The sequence below is a fragment of the Gigantopelta aegis genome, chromosome 6, assembly GCF_016097555.1.
Source record: "Gigantopelta aegis isolate Gae_Host chromosome 6, Gae_host_genome, whole genome shotgun sequence".
NCBI lineage: Eukaryota > Metazoa > Mollusca > Gastropoda > Neomphalida > Peltospiridae > Gigantopelta > Gigantopelta aegis.
Window position 1 is genome coordinate 19,554,750 of NC_054704.1, and position 23,661 is coordinate 19,578,410.

At 36.8% G+C, this 23,661-nt stretch overlaps 1 protein-coding gene across 1 annotated transcript in view; it reads left to right on the top strand.

Annotated features, from left to right (window-relative positions):
* The first annotated feature begins 8,986 nt into the window (after positions 1-8,986).
* LOC121375829 overlaps positions 8,987-23,661 on the top strand; it is a 31,939-nt gene continuing 17,264 nt past the window's right edge. The window contains exons 1-5 of the mRNA XM_041503493.1: positions 8,987-9,355; positions 11,295-11,465; positions 12,989-13,165; positions 19,645-19,855; positions 21,345-21,476. Coding sequence (XP_041359427.1) covers positions 9,137-9,355; positions 11,295-11,465; positions 12,989-13,165; positions 19,645-19,855; positions 21,345-21,476 — 910 coding nt within the window. The 5' untranslated portion in view covers positions 8,987-9,136. The remainder of the gene's footprint in view (positions 9,356-11,294; positions 11,466-12,988; positions 13,166-19,644; positions 19,856-21,344; positions 21,477-23,661) is intronic.

Below are 23,661 nucleotides of genomic sequence, written 5' to 3' on the forward strand. Positions count from 1 at the left end.
TGCAGGATAAATATAACAACTAATTAATGACGTCGGATATCTGCTTTATCCTGTTCAGGCTGAATGAGCATTGCGGAATTTCCCATTCTTATCTTCACAGGATAAAGCAGTTATCCAATGTCACTAACTAGTTATTCTTTACTGATTTCTTCTCCCCCAGATGTGGAGCTGGGATTTGTCCTGTTCCCCGCTATGAGTGCCTACCTGGGGCTGCCGTCGCTGTGGTCTGTGTTGTTCTTCACCATGCTGATCCTCGTGGGCGTCGGCACGCAGTTCATCCACCTGCACAGCCTGCACGTGGGCATGGCCATCTTCCTCAAACTGGACGGCTGGTACAGACAGACGGTGCTACTATTTGTCATCGTTATGGTGATGTTCTTCCTCAGTCTCCTCAACGTAACTCAGGTAAATAAACTTGCTAGTAACCCGATTGACATGTGTATTGAACATACAGATGGACAGACAGACATAAAAATTAACTGGACAGCTGGTACAGACTGACAGTGCTGCTGTTTGTTATCTTTGTTGTTATGTTTTCCTCTGTCTCCTGACTGTAATACAAGGTAAATAAATATAGTACTGCAGTGCTTGCTAGAATTAGAGTGATGTGTGTATTCAGATGAACATACAGATGGACAGATAGATGGCTGGTATGGACAGGCAGTGCTACTGTTTGTCATTTTTGTTGTGATGTTCTTCCTCAGTTTCCTGACAGTGACTCAGGTAAATAAACATCTAGCTAGAATTAGAGAGATGTGTGGACAGACAGACGAACATACAGATGGACAGACAGACGTAAAGATGAACTGGACAGCTGGTACAGGCAGACAGTTCTTCTTTTTGTCATCTTTGTTATCTTTGTTGTGATGTTCTTCACTGCACTGCTGGCTACAATAGGAGTGTTGTGTGAACAGATAGATGGACAGACAAGCATAAAGATGAACTGTTGGCTGGTACAGACAGAGGGGACTATATCCCACATATAGTTTTCCCGAATGTTTTTTCACAATGCCTCAAGATATGGACATTGTTAAATTAAGTCATAGCCTATCCTTTCACCCCTTTTGGAGAGTATTCCATAAAAAGTCAAAATGGCAGCCGGCACAAAATTACATGCTTTTTGCTCTAGGTTGCATAGTACCAAAGAAGAGAGTTCCGTGTCAGAGTTCGATGTGCACCGTCAAATATTTACGGAGTAAAAGCAGCTGTGGGTGTGATTGGTAGTAATATGTGACATTGATTATTTGTGCAAATACTATTATCCATTGACAATAAATAAATACACTTTTATTTGTTATACAGCTGTTATGCAGTATATACCAGAGGTTGAAACTAATGCGGGGTACCCTCAAAAATGGAAGTGCAATTTTCAGCAAAAATGACGGTTGCTATTAAAAACATTAATTAAATCTCTTAAATGATACGTGACCCCCCATTTTCTTGCAGGTAGATTAGATGTGAGGTGCCACACTTTCTATTGCAGTACTTACTGGGTGTGTTGAAATGCTGCTTATATCAGTTTTATTAGTAAACGTTAACATTATCGGCAATAGGAATTGATTTGGTCTATTAAAACCTATATGCGATCTCAGCGAAGTCGATATAGGGACATAGTTCATATAGTATGTGGTATCTTAGTCCATAGGCTTCTGTTGAACATCTGAAATTTGTGGAATTTTCTGCTAGATTCTTGGCAAATAGGCTTAAACCACTCTAAATAGTGTAAAGATAAAGAATTTCATTGTTGCCATTTTTTCCATTCACCTTTAGGGCGGCCATGTTGAATTTCAAAATGGCCACCATTCTGGAGCTATTTTTGTCAATATCTCGCTTATTAATGTAGGTAGTATCACAATTCCAGTTGCTACACCCAGGTTTTTGTATACAAGGATTCACATAGTGTCATAAAAAATTGATAGAATGGTCGCCATCTTGGATTTCAAGATGGCCACGATTCTGGGGCTCTTTGTCAATATCACACCTCATCTTGAATTCCAAAATGTCAGCCATTCTGGACTCATCGGCGTTTCAACATCTGACATATTCAAATTTGTTTCCAGAGATCATGGTGAACAGGCAGTAAAAGACTTACATCTTCCATGGGAACTCGTAGAATCTGTTGCGCTTTTCGAGTAATATAATGGATGACACAGAGCCAACTACAAAAAAGAAGCCCACAGACTATAAACTCTGTCTGAAATGCCAGGACAGCAAGGCAAATGAGTGCCTCGGTCAACCAAAGATTGACAGTTACAAATTGTTTTTGGCAAATGTATCTGTACGTGCCAAATACAAAAATCCGACCGTTGTCGCACTCCAGCAGAGACTGAAAGGAGTATCAGCAGTTGACCTCCAGCTGAATAATGCCGTTTGGCATAGGACATGTTACAGTGAAACAACGCACAAACAACATACAGAACGAGACAAGGAGAGATATGAACAAGCAATGAGTCAAAATGTGGTTGCACCCCTCATGTTATGGACCAAGGGACGGCCATCATCTGTCCTGTCACAAACTGACACCAGCCCAAGTGCATCGTCCTCAAATAAAGTTACTCGCTCCACTGTTCCTTCATTTTGTCGAAACCAATGCTTCTTCTGCCAGTCGACAAAAGTAGACAAAAAAACTGGAGCATCCAAAAAACTTTGCGAATGTAGGAGTTCAGACATTGGATTGTCCATTAAACAGATTGTAAAAAACAGTGACAATGACAGGTGGAAAGTAAATCTTGCTGATATACTCGTTGAAGGTGACTTTCTTGCAAGAGATATCACCTATCATAAAAGTTGTTATATAAAAAGCTGGAGCCGATATGTCCAAGCACCTGAATGACAGAGCAAGAAGAGAGAAGTTGATTATCACGAATCTGTTAACTTCATATGTGCTGAAATTGAATTTTATGCTGAAATACAGGAGTGTGTGGATGACGGACAGTTTGTGACAACTCCAGATGCTGAGTGTGTTTACAATAACATGATGAGAGACTATGGTATTGCGCATCATAACATCACCCGAGGACAACTGTTAGGGAAAGTTCGCGAAAATGTAACCTGTGAGATAACTGAAAGCAAGGTCGAAAACCCTCTGTTATTCATAGTAAAAGTGCAAAACAGACAGCTGTTTACAATGCTATTGCTGAGCGAGATATTAGGAAAAATATGACGCAAATATTCAAATGTGCAAGGATTGTACGGCAGGCTATACTTGAATCAAGAAATGATGACCGGTCGTGGAAATTTGCGGGTACCTTATTGGATTTCAGTGACTCAGAAGTGCCAGGAGAGTTAATGGCATTAGTAAGATGGACAATTCAAGGAGCCAGAGCAGCTACAACACCATCTAGAGCAAAGGATCTGCACAAATCATGCATGATTTTATCCCAATCTGTCGCAAGCGAATGTAAAAGCCACCGGCAGATGTCATTTGTTCCAAAGACAACTGAATCGCCATACATTTGAAAGTCCATATGCAGTTGGACTCTCACTATATATGTATCACAACTTTCGAAGTCAGAAAGCAGTAAAAGTGTTATATGGTTGTTGTGCTGGGATATCTTATGATCGAGTAACAAAAGTATGCAATAAAATTGCAGATGCAATACGTGAACAGATTACAACATTTGGTGTATATGTACCACCTGGTCTGATGAAGAATAGACACATCCGTGGGTCACTGGATAACATTGACATTAATGTTGACTCCCCTGATGGCAAAGGGAGTTTTCATGGATTGGCATCCGGTGTGTACCAACCTGCTGGTGATGGCGAACCTGTACTAAATCCATTGGTCATTGGTCAGTGTGAAGCAACAGGCGGACTTGTTAACATTCCAAGTACAGTGATAAGCTTATCTTTCTGCAGAATCGAAGGCAACCCTACTCCAAAATCCAGTCCAAAGTACAGAGGATACAAGATCGATTTCCATGAAGACCAACTTAAAAAAGCGAAAAGAGATGACCTAACTTGGTTAATTGCACGTTGTATAAATAGGAGAGCTGTAGTTGAGGCAGAAGATGCATGTCATTCAGACGAAATGACACCAATTAATGTGGAGTTAAATGAATTGTCAGACGAGGACGTCTCTTTGGTGGCTGTGGCTCATGGAATTACCAATACTGAAGAGCATATGCTACCAGTTTGGTCAGCCTACAACTCCCTCCTCAACAAACTGACTTCCAGGCATACTCCAGCGTTGAATGATAATGTTTTCATGATGCCAATCATAAATGCGGTACCACAGGATTGGTCTACCCTTGCCACTGGACTTGAGCAGCTGTGGAAACTTAACCAGATTGTTTCTGCTGGGAATCCAGTAACTGCTACTCTGGATATGGATCTCTATAAGAGAGCACTAAAACTAGAACATCTAGATCCTAGTTACAGAAATAAGTGGGTTCTTTGTCCAGGTGGTTTCCACGCAGCAATATGTACTCTGAGATGCCTAGGACGAACAATTGAAGGTAGTGGTATGGATCAAGCATGGCAGGAGGCAGATCTATACAGCTCTATCACTACAACACAGATCATCAATGGGAATCATTATAATCGGGCAGTGCAGGCACATCAAATTACACTACAAGCATTGTTTGACCTGTGGCTTGACACATTCTTCCAAGAGAGACCGGTGATTTTGGAAACATTGCAGTCAAGTGCCAGGATACTTTATGACACCTACAAAGACAAGGGAGATGTACTAAAGGCACATACAGACTTCTGCGTTGTCTTGGAATCAGTGAATCTTGAGATGCATCTTGCCAAATATGATGAAGAGCAAAATCAAAATCCCATGTATCAATGGGCCAGAATGTATATGAATCAGGTGATGACATTGCTACAGTTGTTACGAGCTACAAGGGAAGGTGACTGGTATCTCTACTTAGCCACGCTTGAAAAGCTCTGCATATTGTTCTTTGCATATGATCGCTTGGAGTATGCCAGATACATACCAGAGTTCCTTGCCCGAATGCAAGAAATCAAAGTCAATCAGCCAGGTGTATGGAATGACTTTATTAATGGTGGGTTCACAGTTGGTACGAACAATAGTGTTCCATTCACACGTATAAGTGTTGACCAAGCCATGGAACACTTAAACAAGGATGCTAAGGGTCATGGCGGAATATGTGGCATAACATCTACATCGGCAACGCTGCTCAAATTCTGCCTGACAGCACCAGAATTGTCACGAATCTCCAAGGAAATAGAGCAACTGGCAGGTGTGTCACCATCATCAGCAGATGCACACCATAGTTCTTCCACTGCACAGGTAGTCTACCTGGAAAAATGTATTCAACGTCTAAAGGCAACTCTGACTGAATGTAACATTTTCAAGTCCACGGAAATCGACGATCATCCAAAGTCAATGTTCAAGCTGATAGCAAATGAAGTTTTGCCACTGAAGGTTCAGGAGGCTATTCTCACCACAGAGAAATGTGGGTTGGAAGCATTCAGGGCATTTGTCAATCAGAGAATACTTGGGGACGAAAGTCTGTGGTCAAAAATTACAAAGCTGAAGCTCTTATCGTGGAATTCTGCTTGCAAGGATCTGACTGTGAAATCGGGGAATGAAGTTTTAACACTCAAGGCAACAACATCACTGTTTGCCCGTCTCCTTATAATAGCAAGGTCATCAAGAGATACTGTTGACCTCGAAGAAGTGATAGGAATGCATGAACTGTCAGATACTAACAGAACTCTGATTCGACCAGATGGATCGGTGCATCCAACAACAGACAAGAGCAAGGTGATAGGTCTCCTAGAAGGTCTTGTGAATCATGATGGCCAGGGTACATTTCTGGAACCACATAATCTTGGGGATGATTTAGAGGATCTACCCCCAAAGGCAAAAACCTGCCTCATCATAGATGAAATGACAGTTCTTCAAGAACTGATGTCTGTCAGGCATTTCAGTGACTGCGAGGAGCTTGGTGCAGCATATGTGCGTGTCATTAATAGTCGAGGCTATAATTATGAACAAGTTAGAGTCATATTCGACAATTATATGGTTACTGATTCACTGAAAGAATGCACAAGGGAACGTCGAAGAGGTAATACAAAAGGAACGTAGACCTATATCTGTGAAAATTCCACACGCATCAAAGATGCCAAATCGTTTCTTGCTACAAATGGAACGTAGGATTCACTAACACTGTTCCTTGCAGATAAGTTAATGGACCATGGATCCACACTTAAAATACTGACCGCAACGAGAAAGAATGTTCGGAACAACTTTGACTGTGATGTGGCAACAGATATTAGCACACAGGAAGAAGCTGACACTCTAATGATATTGCATGCTAAGTTACTTGCACGGGCTGGATTCAAGATAACCCTGTATTCACAAGACACAGATGTGTTGCTTCTTGCTCTTCGTCGAGCTGAAGAACTTGGAGATGACAGTGCACTGATTATGGGCACAGGAGAGCGACGCCGTAAAATCTATTGAATCTATGACAAACTCGGATCACAGAAGTCAAAGGCACTGATAAATTGGCATGCTCTAACTGGTTGTGATACTACCGGACACATCCAATCAAAAGGAAAAGTAACCTGCTTCAAAATGTTTCTCGAGGCGAGTCCAGCTGTCGTGGAAGCAATATGTCAAATGGGTGTTGGAGATGAGCCATCTGAAGAAGTAACAGAAGGGTGTGAACAGTTCCTTCGTAGTTTATTCTGTCCTAAGGGTACCACTCCAAATAGTTCTAACGAGTTACGATGGGACCTGTTCCATCAGATGAAGCCTGAGCAAGGTGTTGATAGATTGCCACCGACGGCCGGAACGTGGAGAGAACATATTCGTCGTGCTCACCTTCAAGCTAACATATGGATGCAGGACTTCATTTTAACTCCTAAACGGCTTGACCCACTGAGGTTAAGCTGGACATCAGTTGATGGAGTCTTGAAACCTGTGCTGTCGCAAGTAGCACCTGCCCCAGCTTCTATATTACAGTTGGTGAAATGTGGATGTGGACGAAGCAACAAAAGTTATGTTACCATGTGTTCAAGGAGATGTTCTTGTAAAGCATCAAGAGTAGTCTGTACTGAACTGTGTAACTGTGAAGGAGATACAGAAAAGTGTTGCAATACTGAACCACCAGTTATCGGACATGACATTGCAGAGCAGTGAGAAATCTGGGTAAAATGCCAAGCGAAATTCTATTTGTAACAGATACGATGTAGTGGTCATTTTGAAATCCAAGATGGCCACTATTATACTAATGATTAATGCCACCATCTGAATTGTTGGTTACTAAATCCTAGGTAACCACTTGAATTGTATTTGTAACTGGCCTTGGTTGTGTACATTTCTGGAATTTGCCTTCATATTTTATGTTGAGAACAAAACAATTTGAGAGTGGTGGCCATCTTGAAATCCAAGATGGCGACCATTCTATCAATTTTTTATGACACTATGTGAATCCTTGTATACAAAAACCTGGGTGTAGCCACTGGAATTGTGATTCTACCTACCTTAATAAGCGAGATATTGACAAAAATAGCTCTAGAATGGTGGCCATTTTGAAATTCAAAATGGCTGACCTAAAGGTGAATGAAAAAAATGGCAACAATGAAATTCTTTATCCTTACACTATTTGGAGTGGTCTAAGCCTATTTGCCAAGAATCTAGCAGAAAATTCCACAAATATACACAAGCCAATGGACTATCTGTGTCATTGTAGTGTTTTTTTTGAAGATTTCTGTCTGGGACAAAATGTGGATAAAATCTAACGAAAAATAAAAGTAGAAGAGCAATTTATCGTAATTGTTAAGAATTTGGTTTGGACTTTAGGAGATACAAAAACAATTGGGCCTGTTCTGCTTTAGCAGTATTGCTAAAGATTGAAAGGCGTCCTAAATCAAGAAGCATCCTATTTTACGTACGGCTTGTTTATTACGAATCTGCGCATGCGTGAACTTTGACAACACAATAATTCTGAACCAGGAAGTACTTGCTACCGATAAAGAAAAAAAAAAAAGAGGAAAAAAGAGGTAAAAAGTTATTTTTATACAAAATGCATTATACACGATGGTTATTGTAAATAGTAGCATCGGATTAAAAATCATATGCTGTGTTAATACCTACCTGCATATAAATAATCAGCACTTGTCAACAGTAAAAGAATCCTGTTGCTGTCACGTCTGCTTTCATCTTTGGGTCAGATCACGTGACGTACGTATTCTTTCAACAAAAACGAATTATGGAAGCCCATCTTACTTATAGGACACTTTCTGATCCAGGACTTGGAATGTACACCATTTAACTGTGGCATGTGTTTTATCTATCAACGGAATGCACTTGTAAGGTTATAAACATTTTATTAATTGATATTTGTAGTTAATTGAATAAAGTAATAGATCAAATAATCAAATTGATCGAGCAATTACAATGCGTGTGCGTTGTAGCCATTTTCTGTTAATAGGACGCTTCATGATTCTTCGAGGATATTCTCAGAATACTTGTTATCTTTGTTGTGATGTTCTTCCTCAGTCTCCTCACTGTAACTCAGGTAAAGAAACGTAGCACTGCTGGCTAGCAACAGGATTGACATGTATATTCAGGATATATGAGCAGTGAATGGAAAGATGGATAGACAAATAGACATTATCAGTGGGTTCATACATGGATGGAAGGAGGGATGAGTAGGCAGGGTATGTCAATGGAGTATGTACAAATAGGAGGATGCACTGCACTGGACTAGACTGGACTGGACTGGACTGGTTTGATTTGGTTTGGATTGGATTGGATTGGATTGGATTGGATGCATAATAGAAATGTATTTAGTAGTTAATAAGCTGTACCAAAATATTGTATGTAACTTTTTCATAACGAAACAAAATTCAGGTTAATTATGATCTTAATAAAATATAAATTTTATATTTTCATAGAATATTTTTTTTTGATTGGGATCGAAGATGAAATTAAATTTTATATTTTCTGAAAATTAGTAATACTGAATATTGAGCTTTTGGGCAGGGGGGGGGGAGGGGATTAAAAATAGGGGTGGATCTTTATTCTCTGGTCAAGCAGGGATAAAATCTTAAGATTTATTTGATTATGGCCTAAATTTAAGTTTGGCAGTTTGGTGAATAAGACCTTCAACATAGCAGAATTTTGATAAACCTTTCTAAGGACTCCAGTATGTTCGTATTTCTGCAGGCTGGTCTGTATATCGTGGAGTTCTTCGACACCTATGTGTACAATGTGGCCGTTCCGCTGATGTGTCTTCTTGAGACCGTCTCCGTTATGTGGTTATACGGGGTGCACCGCTTTGCCAACAACATCTCCGACATGACCGGCAGCTCGGAGAGTCTCGGCATGAAGTGGATGTGGAAGATGTGTATGCCCGTGTTTCTAATTGTAAGTCGACCATTTATTTCTTTCATATCAGTTTTATTTTATTGTTGTTATTAAAAATCTTCTTTTTCTTTTTTTTTTTTTTTTTTTTTTTTTACTGTATTATGGTGGATATATATTTTTTTTTACATTATGGTGGATACTAAAACATTTTCTTTCAGTGTTAAAAATGTAATATTACCTACCCATGTGCAGATTCATGAGAATTTGCTGAGGGTGTGTACACCCCATAAATTACAAATTGGCCAAAAAATGCAGTGTTTATCAAGGGAAAATAATATATTTATTCATTGTTAGTGGTGGAGAACATGTACGATCTTGGTTGGACTGGTGTTTCAGGGAAGATTACCACATCCCAATGCCTGTTAACTTTACCTAACATGCTCATGAAAACTGTGAGTGCTCTTTTTAAATGTTGCATCCCCACTCCTTAACTTACCTTTGGTTTGACACCCAATAGCCAATGTGTCTTTTTGTGTTTGGGTGTCATTAAATATTCATTCATTCAATCCCCACCTGTAACACTGCATCCACTCCTGCTTATCATCCTAAAACAGAGTTTAATAATATTAATAAAAGACAAACAGTTTTATTGAACTATTTTACGTGTATTTTCACTATCAATTGAATCATACACTGCCTAGATCAGATCCAACATGTCTTGTTGCCATTTTCTATTTTTAGCACAAAACATTTCCACAATGTTCTCCCCTTTGAGTATTGATAAGATGAATATTGCATTTTTATGTGACCTAGATTCAGTGTGCAATATTGGTTTTAAAAATGTAAGTGTCATAAGGTCTTCATAAGGTCTTCCTGTTTGCAAATCTTTAGAGCCCACCACCAACCAGCGAGCCCTGTCGTGCGTCTCCAGTAGAACAGAAGATACACTAAACGTTTTGCATGAAATCATGGAAAAGATTGCTTTTCAAGACTGTGGTTTTCCAGGATTTTGATATATATGTTACTGTATTATTTCGAAGAATCAATGTAATTTGTACAAACAATTTTTACGGGCCATGTGGGCTTTGTGCTAGCCAAACTAGAGAGTCCTATATGATTTTTGCGAGCCTCGGGCTCCCTAACTCTCCTCAAAATTGCACACTGCCTAGATTAGCAATAGTAGCTGACAAGAAAAGAATACTTGTAAACAGGAAGTAAATTAAACTATTTTCAATGCTTAAATATTAAAAAGGACCACTTGAAATTATGTATGCCAGGTGAGTATTTTTGTGAATTGGTGCTTTTTATTCTCATAATAATTGGATTATAATGTTTTTTCCTTTCCATGCAATTTATTAAACATGTGCATCCATCCATATACCCATCCGTCCATCCATCCATTCATATACCCATCCATCCATCCATCCATGTACCCATCCATCCATGTACTAATCCATCCATCCATGTACCCATCCTTTCAAGCAAAATATTTCTACAAATATATATATATATATATATATATATATATATATATATATATATAATTTATAATTAAAAAGTATGTGCATTTCCTATATTGCATACTAAAAGATTAAATTCCAAAAGTACTTTTCAACTGTATCTTCCTTTGAAAATTTTTTGTCAACTCTTTAAACCTACATGAACTTGTCATTGACTTATACATACGGTATCTGGGTGAGTGGATTGCCGTGTGAATAATAAATGAAAACATGTCTGATTAAATTCCACAAAGTACTGCCTCTGTCACGCTGACATGTTTTATTATGTTCACCTCGCCTTCCTGTTCTACTTATTACTTTTATCCACTTCTCTATCAACCCTCAGCCACACACTATTCAAACCACAAAACTACTTGCCACCATAAATCTTTGTGCAACAAAAGTGATTCTCACTGAACACTGAATCCTGCAATTTCCTCTCTTTGTGTCTGTCACACACTGTGAGGATTGATTTTTGCAGTATTTTATTTTCATTTCAGGGCATACTGTTGCTGGAGTTTGTGACCACCGGGATATTCGGAGTGTCTCACAGACTGGTGCCACCAGAGTGGTTGACAGCCGTTGGGTGGCTGTTGTCATGTCTGCCACCTCTCGGGAGTATCTTGCTGGGACTCTACTTTCTGGCTTTTACTAAAGGACCCTTGAAAATTGTGAGTAGATTAATTAATTATTTATTTATAAGTAATATATCAATTTAATATGGGAGTCTGTCTGTGTGGTTTTGTCTGTGTCTAAGACTGTCTGACAGAATCACTGTCTCTGTTTGTCCATCCATCTGTCTGTCCCATTCATTCATCCATCCATCCATCCATCTATGCATCCATCCATCCATCTATGCATCCATCCATCCATTTATTCATCCATCTAATCTGTCCATCCATCCATCCATCTGTTCATCTATCCATCTGTTCATCCATCCATCTGTTTATCCATCCATCCATCTGTCTGTTCACCCATTCATCCATCTGTTTATCCATCTATCTGTTTATCCATTCATCCGTCTGTTCACCCATCCATCTATCTGTTTATCCATCTATCTGTTTATCCATCCATCCATCTGTTCTTTCATTCATCCATCCATCCATCTATCCATATGTTCATCCATCCATCCATCTGTTCACCCATCCATCTATCTGTTTATTCATCCATCCATCTGTTCATTCATCCATCCATCCATCCATCCATCCATCCAACTGTTCATCCATCCATCCATCCATCTGTTTATCCATCCATCCATCTGTTCACCCATCCATCTGTTTATCCATCCATCCATGTGTTCACCCATCCATCCATCCATCTGTTCATCTATCCATCTGTTTATCCATCCATCTGTACATCTATCTGTTCATCCATCCATTTGTTCATCCATCTGTTTATCCATCCATCCATATGTTGATTGACTGATTGATCCATTAATCTGTCTACCAGTATGTCTGTTTTGTTTTGACATTATTGTTTTGTTTCAGTATTACATAGTTTCTGTCAAGGATTGCTGTAGACATTACCAATGTTTCATGACCTGTAGTATATGTGCTTTCTTGTCAGTTAAAAATATGTTTAAAACATAAAAATCCTGTGCTTATTCTACAATTCCATTTTTTATTGCTACTCACATGTCTTTTTAGTAAAAGTCTCACAGTATAACCCATACTTTTCAAGACCCTTCAACATTCCAGATTTTTGTCTTAATATCTTTTTCAAATATGTGGAAAAAAGCAACATTTTGGTAGTAGTAGCCCACTTGGTTGCAGTGAGCCTGATGGTGTTGCAATTATTATAGCTAAACACTGGTGGTGGTTAAGCTATCAGACATAAGGGGCTGGTAGGTACTAGATTCTCAGCCCGGTACTGGCTCCTACCCAGAGCGAGTTTTATGACTCAGTGGGTAGGTGTAAGACCACTACACCCTTTTTTTTCTCAGGTGTGCCCAGAACAGCTTGCTTGAACCTTAATTGGATATAAGTACAAAAATAAGTTGAAATGAAAAATATAGCTAATCAAAATATTCTCAACATTGGTAAATTGTGTTTAAGTATATACAGCCAAATTAAACATGTTTATTTTTTAATGAGATTAGATATTTTTTTTAATCAATTTATTATGAGATTAATTTTTTAAATCCAAGTTGAGGTATCTTTAAAAACACAATTTTTGTTGCATTCTTCTTATCCAGAGAATCAAGAAATTGCTGCACACTCCCCACAGCTGGGGTCCGAAACCCAGCGACGATGATGACGAATTACCTGAGTATGTGATCAGCAAGCCAGATGTACATCGCCCCGTCAACGCCCTCGCATTGTTAACTGCCAATTTATATCTGCCCAACTTCCTCGATCTCACCAGCATGGAGGTAGTATATCAGATCTTTAATACTATTGATTCTAGCTTTAGAGAACAATGCAATTGAACTCTTTCATAAAATTGTTGCAACTCTGTTGTGAAATGTATGCGGGGATTCTAACATTTTTACAAAATCCACTAGCCATTGGATCAGTGTTTTAAAACAGTTACTAGCCACAATTAAAAATTCACAAGCCCTACTTTACTTAATACAATTTTACTAATAGTAAATAATCAATATGTTACCTAAAGAGGGATATAGAGCTTAAAAAGACTAAGATTGGGGTGGGTGGGGTGGGGGTGGGGGTGGGTGCAGGAAATTCATATTTATAAAAAAAGACTTAAATGCAGCATTTGCAACTTTTTTTCACTAGCCATAGGGCATGGCAATAGTAGTTATTTACTAGCCCAACATTGAATATCACTAGCCATGGGAGTGGGGCTACCATAATCTAGAAGCCCTGTGTATGTAACAACATATCCTCAGCATGGGACTATCGTTATCCAGTTAAACTTTTTTTTAAATCTCTAACTATATCCATGTTTGTCTAATATATTGAAAAACGGAAAAGATACAAAAGAAAAAAAAATCACTAAAGGTTGAGTTGATTATTTGTGTGAAAAAATACTAATTTTTGTGAAATAATAATGAATACAAAGAGCTTGGCAATGTGGACAACTGTGAGAGAAAAATACAAAGTTTAGTACAAATGTTTTGGATTAAATTGAAAAAAACATGTAGCATAACTATTTGTCAATTAGTGTTATGGATTAACTCTGTGAAACTTGTCACTAAGGTCCACCAACTTGTCTTAAAGAAGTATTTATGAGCAGGTGACCTTTATATATAGGTTAAATCACACATTAAATCAATCAAGTGTCTGCTGTAGTTACATATATTTTGTTCAAGGTTACCAATGTTTTTTTCTCTCAATAGTTGTTTTCAACTGGTTCACACACTCTGTTGCCTTGCTGCCTTCTGTAGTAATGGTGAACGTGAAAGTTGTGTTGTGTTAACTGACAGTGGCATGAGCACCTACCTACATAGTGCAGAGAGCAAATTAAGAGTCTTGAGAACTACTTAATTAGTGCTTAATCTTACAAGCTCTGTTTGCATTCTTGGCACAGAAAATACAGTCTCTTTCTCTCAGCTATTAGCTGCATCCACATTAGAGTCAGACTCTTTTCTCTTTTTTTTAGCTTTTATTACGTAATTTGAACATTTATTGTGAAATATTTGGATAATTGATGGCATGCATTCAGGTGTTTTCTGCCAAACATTTGGTATTTATTTAAGAAAAGGTAGTGAGTTCTTTAATTATTGTGATGGAAGCAGTTCTTTAAACATTAATTATTGTGATGGAAGCAGTTCTTTAAAAGTTTCCTTATCGTGATGGAAACAATACTGGTATCAGTGGTAAGTGCTGCTTTTTAAAATAATACTGATCTACATTTTGGTGGTGGGTTACATTTCATGTTAAGAAACTTTTGTTTGTAAACCATTTACATTCTCTTATTTTAAATTGTCTGCTTGCAGTTTGTTGAATATTAGCAAGAGCACTGCTGTAGAATAGTGGGTTTTATTCATGGTTATCAATTCAGTTATTTTTCATGAATAATAAATATCAATTAAATCTGTGTTAAGCAACCATCTAAGGGAGTGTCAGAGTTGGAGGCTGCTTATTCCAAGTATACCGCTTTATTAAGTACCTTTCTAACCAATGCAATTAATTGTAATGTTATCTGTTAAACATAGCTGTCTCAGATGTCACAATAACTAGTCACTAGTGTATTTCAACAAGCCTTCCTTGTACAGGTCAATGTGTATTACTGTATTAAAAAATAGTGATAGTCGCTGTCTAATGCATGTGACCATTTAAGAAGACATGGCTGTATCTTGTTTTATAGAATTATGATCATAATTCAAGCTGTACTTAAAAGTATTATCCATCTTAAGAGGATATTTTAGTTTAATGGTTACAAGTAAATACAATACAGTCAAACTGTATTAAGTGACCACTTTTTTTGCTCTGTTAAGCAGCTGTTTTATAATCCCACTTTCATCTTTAGTTATTTGATACAGTACAAATATCTCTGTTAAGCAGCTACCTGTCTAATGAAACCACAGTTTTCTTAAATCATATTTAAAAATAAAGTACAAATCTACCTCTTTTAAGCAACCACCTGTTTTATAAAGCCACTTTTTTCTTAAACCATTTAATACAGTACACATCGATTGATTAAGCAGCCACCTATCTTATGAAACCACTTTTTTCTTAATCCATCAAATGTAGTACAAATTAACCTCAGTTGAACAACCACCTATTTTATAAAGCCACTTTTTTTATTAACCATTAGTCTCTGTTAAGCATTTACCTATTTTATAAAACCACTTTTTTTGTAAATCGTTTGAGTAAAAATGTATTTCAATTAAGAAAAACACCTATCTTATGAAGCCACTTTTCTCTTAACTCATGTATTGCGGGACAAATATACCTCTATTAAGTAACCATGTATCTTATAAAACAAATTTTTTTCTTTCTGAAGTCATGTAATACTATACAAATCTACTTCTGTTTATCAGTCAACAGTTTTAAAAGGTAATATTATTTATACCAAGATCGCTGTTTGACAAAGTTTCACTGTAGTCGTAATGTCTTTTATTTCTTACTCTTCTTCACTAAATGAATTGTTCATTTTGACCTATGATCCAGAATGTTTTTTTTTATTCTGGAAGGGCGTTTAAACTTAGTGTATGTCATATCTGAAAACTATTTTATCAACAGATAAGCACAGGACTATAGTTAGGTTTTTTAACTATTATTTGGAATATAGTATTTACCTTGTATGGAGTTGGCTTTTACTTTTAAGGTTAGTTTTTTATAAAATGTTTTTATTTAGTCAAAATATATGAAAAATATATAGCAAATATTATTGAGGTATTTTATATTGTTTATGTACCAAGTTATCTTATTTTTATTTTTGACAAATAACAAATAACAAACATATGTTTAGCATATTAACTAAGCTTCTATTTTGTATTCAGTTTTATGTACCAAGTAAAACCATTTTTATTTATCACAAGCTTTAGTGAATAGCGAATGAGAATTATTTTAAGGGGACCATTAACTTTAGGTTAAATGGTAGTGAGTATAAATCCTATTTTTATGCAAATAATCACATTTTAAAGCTCATTGAAAGTATTACTGGGATTTTAAAATTTACAATATACATGTTCAAATTGCATGATTATTTGTTGATGTCATGAACAGATATGATAATATTGAGATGGTGTCTTATAGAACCAAAAACTATTGACCAGGCCAAAGACCAAAGGCCAAAGTCATTGTATGTTTATTGTACTTCATAAAACATTATTGCCTCATGCATATTCTACATGACTTCCAATTGGTTAATGTTACGTTTGAGATCATATTACACTGTTGTGTAATTTTACGAACCCGGATACTGTATTACATCCTTTATAAAAGAGGGAATCCTTTCAGCACTGACCAATAAGCTCAACAGAATAAGGAAGTTATAGTGATTTACAGATGATGTGTTTCATATAGGATGTCATAGTGCAAAATACTTGTGCCTGCTAGACAGCATTGTACTAATTTGCTTGTATATAGTTTGTGTATTTATTTTTGTATTAAATAGATCCAAGTAATAAAACAATTATGGGACTTTGATGTCACCAATATGATGTATCGACAGTGCCATAATTGCTTAATATATTGATCACATCAAAGTGCCATTATTATTATTTTTTACATCAATCAGTTTATATATAAAAAATAGATACACAAGTTATATATTTTAGCAATTCAAGTACTAATAATGTGGTGTAGTGTTATAAAATCTAGCAAACACTTCTTTTGTACCATGATGGCATAAATGAAATATGATATTATTCTCTGTAAGATTCAACAATTTCTGAATGCTGCTGATCAAACTGAATGTGTTCATTGGTCAGTGTTATTCTTTTGTAAAGGAGATTCTCCATTTTAAACCGCAGATGTACAATATCATGATTTATCAGTTCACAAAACTGAAAACTGTGAAATGGAAAGACACATGAGATAACACAGACCATTTGGAAATAATTTACTAGTATAACATGCATGCTAGTATGACCTTCACCTTTAAGTGCAGTGAAAAATAGGACTTGTCTCCCTTTTTGGGGTTTTCTTATTCCAATGTTTATTTTTTAACTAGTGTTCCATAACTGTCCTATCAAAGGCCCAGATATGTTCTGTCCTGTTTGTGGGTCAGTACATATAATATGAAAGATCCCTTGCTGCTACTTGAAAGGAGCAGCCAATGGCCAGGATTTGTGATTTGTGATATTAACTGCTTTATCAAAAGTTTGGTGCACGTCAAACTTTGACCCACCCAGATGTTATTTGTTTTAGTACTACTTGAAGAGATTCACAATTTGGACATGACATATTTCTATAGTGATGATATTGGTACTCCCATCACCAAGCCTGTGGAGTGTTCCAAGCACTCCTGTTGTTAGCAGCTCATCCTACACCTCAAGTTGTTCAAGTGGCTGGTCTTGTCTTCTTAATGACTCTCATCAGCTCTGTAGTGGGGGAGTGGTAATCATCACATTGATGTCCTCATAGGATGGTCTTCTCACTCTAAATATTTATATAGATAGATATGTAGAGATAAACAAGTAGATTATAACTGACGTGAGTGACAAAATAGTCATGTTATCTATTGTAATTTTGGTAATGCCAAGACATCTAGCTTCAAATATTCAAAGACAGGATCGACTCTGTTGACCTACTGAAGACTGAGTTTATAAAAGGCGGGATAGCACTATGTTGACCTACTGCAGACAGAGTTTATTAAAAGCAGGATCGCACTCTATTGACCTGCTGAAGGCAGAGTTGATTAAAGGCAGGATCGCACTCTGTTGACCTACTGAAGGCAGAGTTGATTAAAGGTGGGATCACATTGTGTTGACCTACTGAAGGCAGAGTTGATTAAAGGTGGGATCACATTGTATTGACCTACTCAAGGCAGAGTTGCTTAAAGGTGGGATCACATTGTGTTGACCTACTCAAGGCAGAGTTGATTAAAGGTGGGATCACATTGTGTTGACCTACTCAAGGCAGAGTTGATTAAAGGTGGGATCACATTGTATTGACCTACTGAAGGCAGAGTTGATTAAAGGTGGGATCACATTGTGTTGACCTACTCAAGGCAGAGTTGATTAAAGGTGGGATCACATTGTACTGACCTACTGAAGGCAGAGTTGATTAAAGGTGGGATCACATTGTGTTGACCTACTGAAGGCAGAGTTGATTAAAGGTGGGATCACATTGTGTTGACCTACTGAAGGCAGAGTTGATTAAAGGTGGGATCACATTGTGTTGACCTACTGAAGGCAGAGTTGATTAAAGGTGGGATCACATTGTGTTGACCTACTGAAGGCAGAGTTGATTAAAGGTGGGATCACATTGTACTGACCTACTGAAGGCAGAGTTGATTAAAGGTGGGATCACATTGTACTGACCTACTGAAGGCAGAGTTGATTAAAGGTGGGATCACATTGTATTGACCTACTGAAGGCAGAGTTGCTTAAAGGTGGGATCACATTGTGTTGACCTACTGAAGGCAGAGTTGATTAAAGGTGGGATCACATTGTGTTGACCTACTCAAGGCAGAGTTGATTAAACGTGGGATCACATTGTGTTGACCTACTCAAGGCAGAGTTGCATGAATTGCCTGAAATGTCCAATATATCAGCATTTCACCATAATGTAATTATTTACTAAAATGTCATTAACGAGTGAGATATGAAGACTAATTAAATGTATATATTTTTCAGCAATAGTAGCTCAACTGCTGTGCTATCTTGCCTTTTAATGGATATATAACAACAGAAATAAAATTTATCATGATTGATAATATTTTTCTAAATTTAAAATGTTGGCCTATTACATTTTCAGCAAAGCCTAGAAAAATATAGATTACCAAGGACATTGTGTTTGAACCTTTATTGGATAATTTTTCACAATAATAAATATTATGATTGTCTAAATTCAAATATGTATTACTTTTCAGTAAAGCCTAGGCCGCTAGGGAGCATGCTTAAGATAGTTTTTGTTTTGTTTAATGATACCACTAGAGCACATTTATTTATTAATTATGGGCTATTGGATGTCAAACATTTTGTTTTTCTGATATATAGTTTTAGAGAGGAAACCTGCTAAATTTTTCGATTAGTAGCAAAGGAACTTTTATATATGCATCATTCCACAGACAGGATAGCACATACCACATCCTTTGATATACCAGTCATGGTGCACTAGCTGGAACGAGAAATAGCCCAATGGGCCCACCGATGGGGATTGATCTCAGACTGACCACACATCAAGCGAGCGCGTTACAACTGGGCTATGTCCCGTCCCATTTGGAAAATAATAAATTTGATTGTTTTCTAAACCACACTACTTGTGCTTGTTTCAGCGAAGACGTGAGTCTTCAGACCTCAGTGGCACGGGATACTTGTCAGATCTGAACACTGTCTCCAGCTCAGACGACGAGTCCAGTGAGGATGAAAACAAGGCGCGTGGCAACTGGGGTGGCCATTTTGAATTTGTCTTCTCATGTCTCGGATACGTTGTTGGACTGGGAAATGTGTGGAGGTTTCCTTACTTGGTGTACAGAAATGGAGGAGGTGTGTGGTGGTTTACGTTAATGACATTTATAGGTATATGAGATCAGACTTTGCAATGAAAAAATTTGAAGGAAGTAATTAAGTGCTTTCCTAAATTAGATTATCAGGAGCCATTTGCGATAGTATCATACTGATACGATATATATTCACATGCTAAGGGGAGCTAACAGTTACTCCTTGAACTGCTCTCAGGGTAGTGATGGGGAGCAAGAGTGATAGCTCCCCTTAAACGGTGAGATCTGTCAGATGGATGGCGATGTGGCATGCTGTAGTCTCAAACAAGTAAAAGATTGAGTATTTTTCATGGCACAAACTGAATGTTTTAGGGTACATTTGTTTGATGTTTACTATTATAAAAGTTCATTGTAGCTAATGATTTGATGAGTGAGGGCAACAGATGGTGATTGGTTTCTCTTTTATCTTATGTTATGCTACATAAAGTGTACAGCACAGTAACCGATTTCAGGGAAGATTTTAACAAAGTTGTATCCCTGTAGCCTAAGAGAACGTTGTCTTCTTTTTAACAAATGACTATTATTAAATGTATTGTTTGATCTTCTTTTTAACAATCCACCATTATTAAATGTATTGTTTGATCTTATTTTTAACAATCCACCATTATTAAATATACTGTTTGACCTCCTAACTAATAATCTTTTAATATATTCCTAACTAATAATCTTTTAATATAGTCTTATGTGAATGTTACTTTTCATCTTAATATTATAATTCAATTGTTTAATCATGTAATGTCTTTAACATCTGACATCCCTTTCCACACTTTTGTTTTGTAAAAATCACCACAACTATTTAAAAAACACAAAATAATTTTATACCACCTTATCCTGCAGACAGCAGACAGCAGGCAGAATGTATTATTTCATTATCTTGCAGCAGTCTGCAGTCTAGAGACGACTAAATCTATAAAAAATAATAATTTCGGAACAATTACTTATTGATTGCTTTATAAGATACATTCAGCCATGCAAATTTCAACAATTTTGTCTTTATGATATCCTGGTGCTTCTGTACTTGAAAATATTAAATAATGTAGATCAATAAAGTTACATTTCTTCATTCAGTGAGCTGGGGTCGGCCATTTGTAAATGTTTACACACTTTTGATTGTATCAATTTTTTTTTTTAATTTTGCTTGTTGATCCAAGTAACAATAAAAAATTTTGTTCAACTAATAGTTATAAATCAATAGCAAAAACAGTTTTAAAACATAATAATAAAATTATTAAGTACTGTGATACAACAGGGACTTGTGTCCTAGACAGAGTAGCTGGCTGAGGCCTGTATCCAGGACAGGCATGCACTACAACAGCTTGTTCTGAATGTGCACATTTAAACACTTTGACCTGACCTGACCAGGGACCTATGCTAATGCTAAAACCTGTATAAAAACATGTAAAGTTTTAACTATAATATAACATTTTTGACACAAATGGACAGACAGTATTTATATGATACATTTTCCGCTGCAGGTGCTTTCTTCATCCCCTACCTAATAATGTTAATATTCTGTGGTCTTCCTCTGGTGTACATGGAACTGGCCTTTGGGCAGTATGCAAGTCTTGGACCTATCACCATATGGAAAGCAGTTCCACTGTTTAAAGGTATGTGAAGCCATGCTTAAAAACTCAAAATATTTTGTTGGTTGTTACTTAACTCACCATTTAAAATGCCTTTAAATAGTATTTGGGAAAGAGTTCCTCCCAGTTCCACCTTCACAAATATAATTAATATTAGGGTTAGTTTCATTCACGAATACCAACTTAAAATTAATATTTTGTAATCCAATATCATCACACAAATTCAATACCCTACAGAAGAATGGGAAGAACTTTAAATTTTTTTGCATTGTTTCCTTTTTATTTTGATTGAAAATAAAAAGAACAAAAATAAATTTTTGGTGGAAAAATAAGTCTTTGGGACAATTTGTACACAATGACTCCTGATTGATGATATAATTGTTTACTTTGAACACTATAAAAATAAATCAAAAAAGATATTTTGAATTTCTATAAAGTATTTGTAGACAATTAAAAAAAAAAATTGTTGACAATTTCTGGTTGTTTTGTGCACTTTGTCACCTTTATTATTGTGTAACCACAAAATATGATGTCGAATTTTTTATTTTTTTCAGATTAAATCCAATATATGTTTTTAATATCAATATTGCATGCTACAGAAGATATAACAATGATTGATGATGTAAAGATGGGCTGATCTTAAGTGTCAATATTTCAATAATATTTTTGTTTACTGGTTGCAATCAATAATATTCTTGTTTACTGGTTGCAAAAATGGGTGGGTCGTAAGTGTGTGAGATGTACTATTAAGAATGTACTTGTGTACTATTTTTACATATAGTAATTATTTAAAGTGCTATAACTGAGTAAAGCTGAACCAAAGATGTCTTGTGATTGGTGTCTCGTGTAGTGTTTTCAGAGTGTTTTCGAGAGTCCATCAAAAGTGAGTTGAGTTATGATCACCTGAGATGGAAAGCTCACAGTTATGTACTGGTCGTAAACACGACAGAAGTGCTATTTTTAAACAAATGTTAAATAACTTCTGTCACATGTAATGTATTGTTTTGTGTGACCATTAGTTTATAGCTTATGCCTTCAAGCAAATTGTTGCCTAAATTAAACATTTGTACTTCATTTAGAGATATTCTCCAAAACATTATGTTTTTAGTGAAGTAATTAATTACTAAATTAGCATTGATGTAAAAAAACAAAACAAAAAAAGGTTCTCTGACTTTTATTTGCAAGGCTTTTTTTAGTAAATAAAATGGCAGAAGAAAACAAGAATATTTATTAAGTGCATAGCTTCGTGGAACAGGGCCCAGAACTTCAAAGTACCATGGAGATCCTCAATATAATGCCTTTTAGTGTACTTAGGAATACCATAGAGATGCAGTTTTGATATGTTGAAAACTCTTGCAACCACTTGTGACCTAGAGTATGAGAAAAAACCTGCAACTTTCACATCTGCTATTATTTTTAATTAGCAGCACTCTCCCAGTGATATATATTATAGCATATATCTGTCTTTTAAAATACATTTTGCCATACATTTATCATGGGCTATGATATTCCAGTTGTAGAGCACTGGTTGGAACAGGAATATATGTCTATTGAGAGAGAAGGATTTCTGAAAAAAAGAGTTTAAAGTTTCTTTTGTTTAACAACACCACTAGAGCACATTAATTTATTAATCATCAGCTATTGGATGTCAATAATTGGTAATTTTGACATATAGTCTTAGAGAGGAAACCTGCTACATTTTCCCATTAGTAGCAAGGGATCTTTTATATGCACCATGCCACAAACAGGATAGCACATACTATGACCGTTGTTATACCAGTCGTGGTGCACTGGCTGGAACGAGAAATAACCCTGTGGAGATCGATCCTAAACTGACAGTGCATAAGGTGAGTGCTTTACCGCTGGGCTTCGTCCTGCCACCAATGATTTGTACAACCTCTTACACATCAAACAGGCACTTTACCCCTGGGCTTCGTCCTGCCACCAATAATTTGTACAACCTCTTACACCTCAAACAGGCACTTTACCGCTGGGCTTCGTCCTGCCACCAATGATTTGTACAACCTCTTACACATCAAACAGGCACTTTACCCCTGGGCTTCGTCCTGCCACCAATGATTTGTACAACCTCTTACACCTCAAACAGGCACTTTACCGCTGGGCTTCGTCCTGCCACCAATGATTTGTACAACCTCTTACACATCAAACAGGCACTTTACCCCTGGGCTTCGTCCTGCCACCAATGATT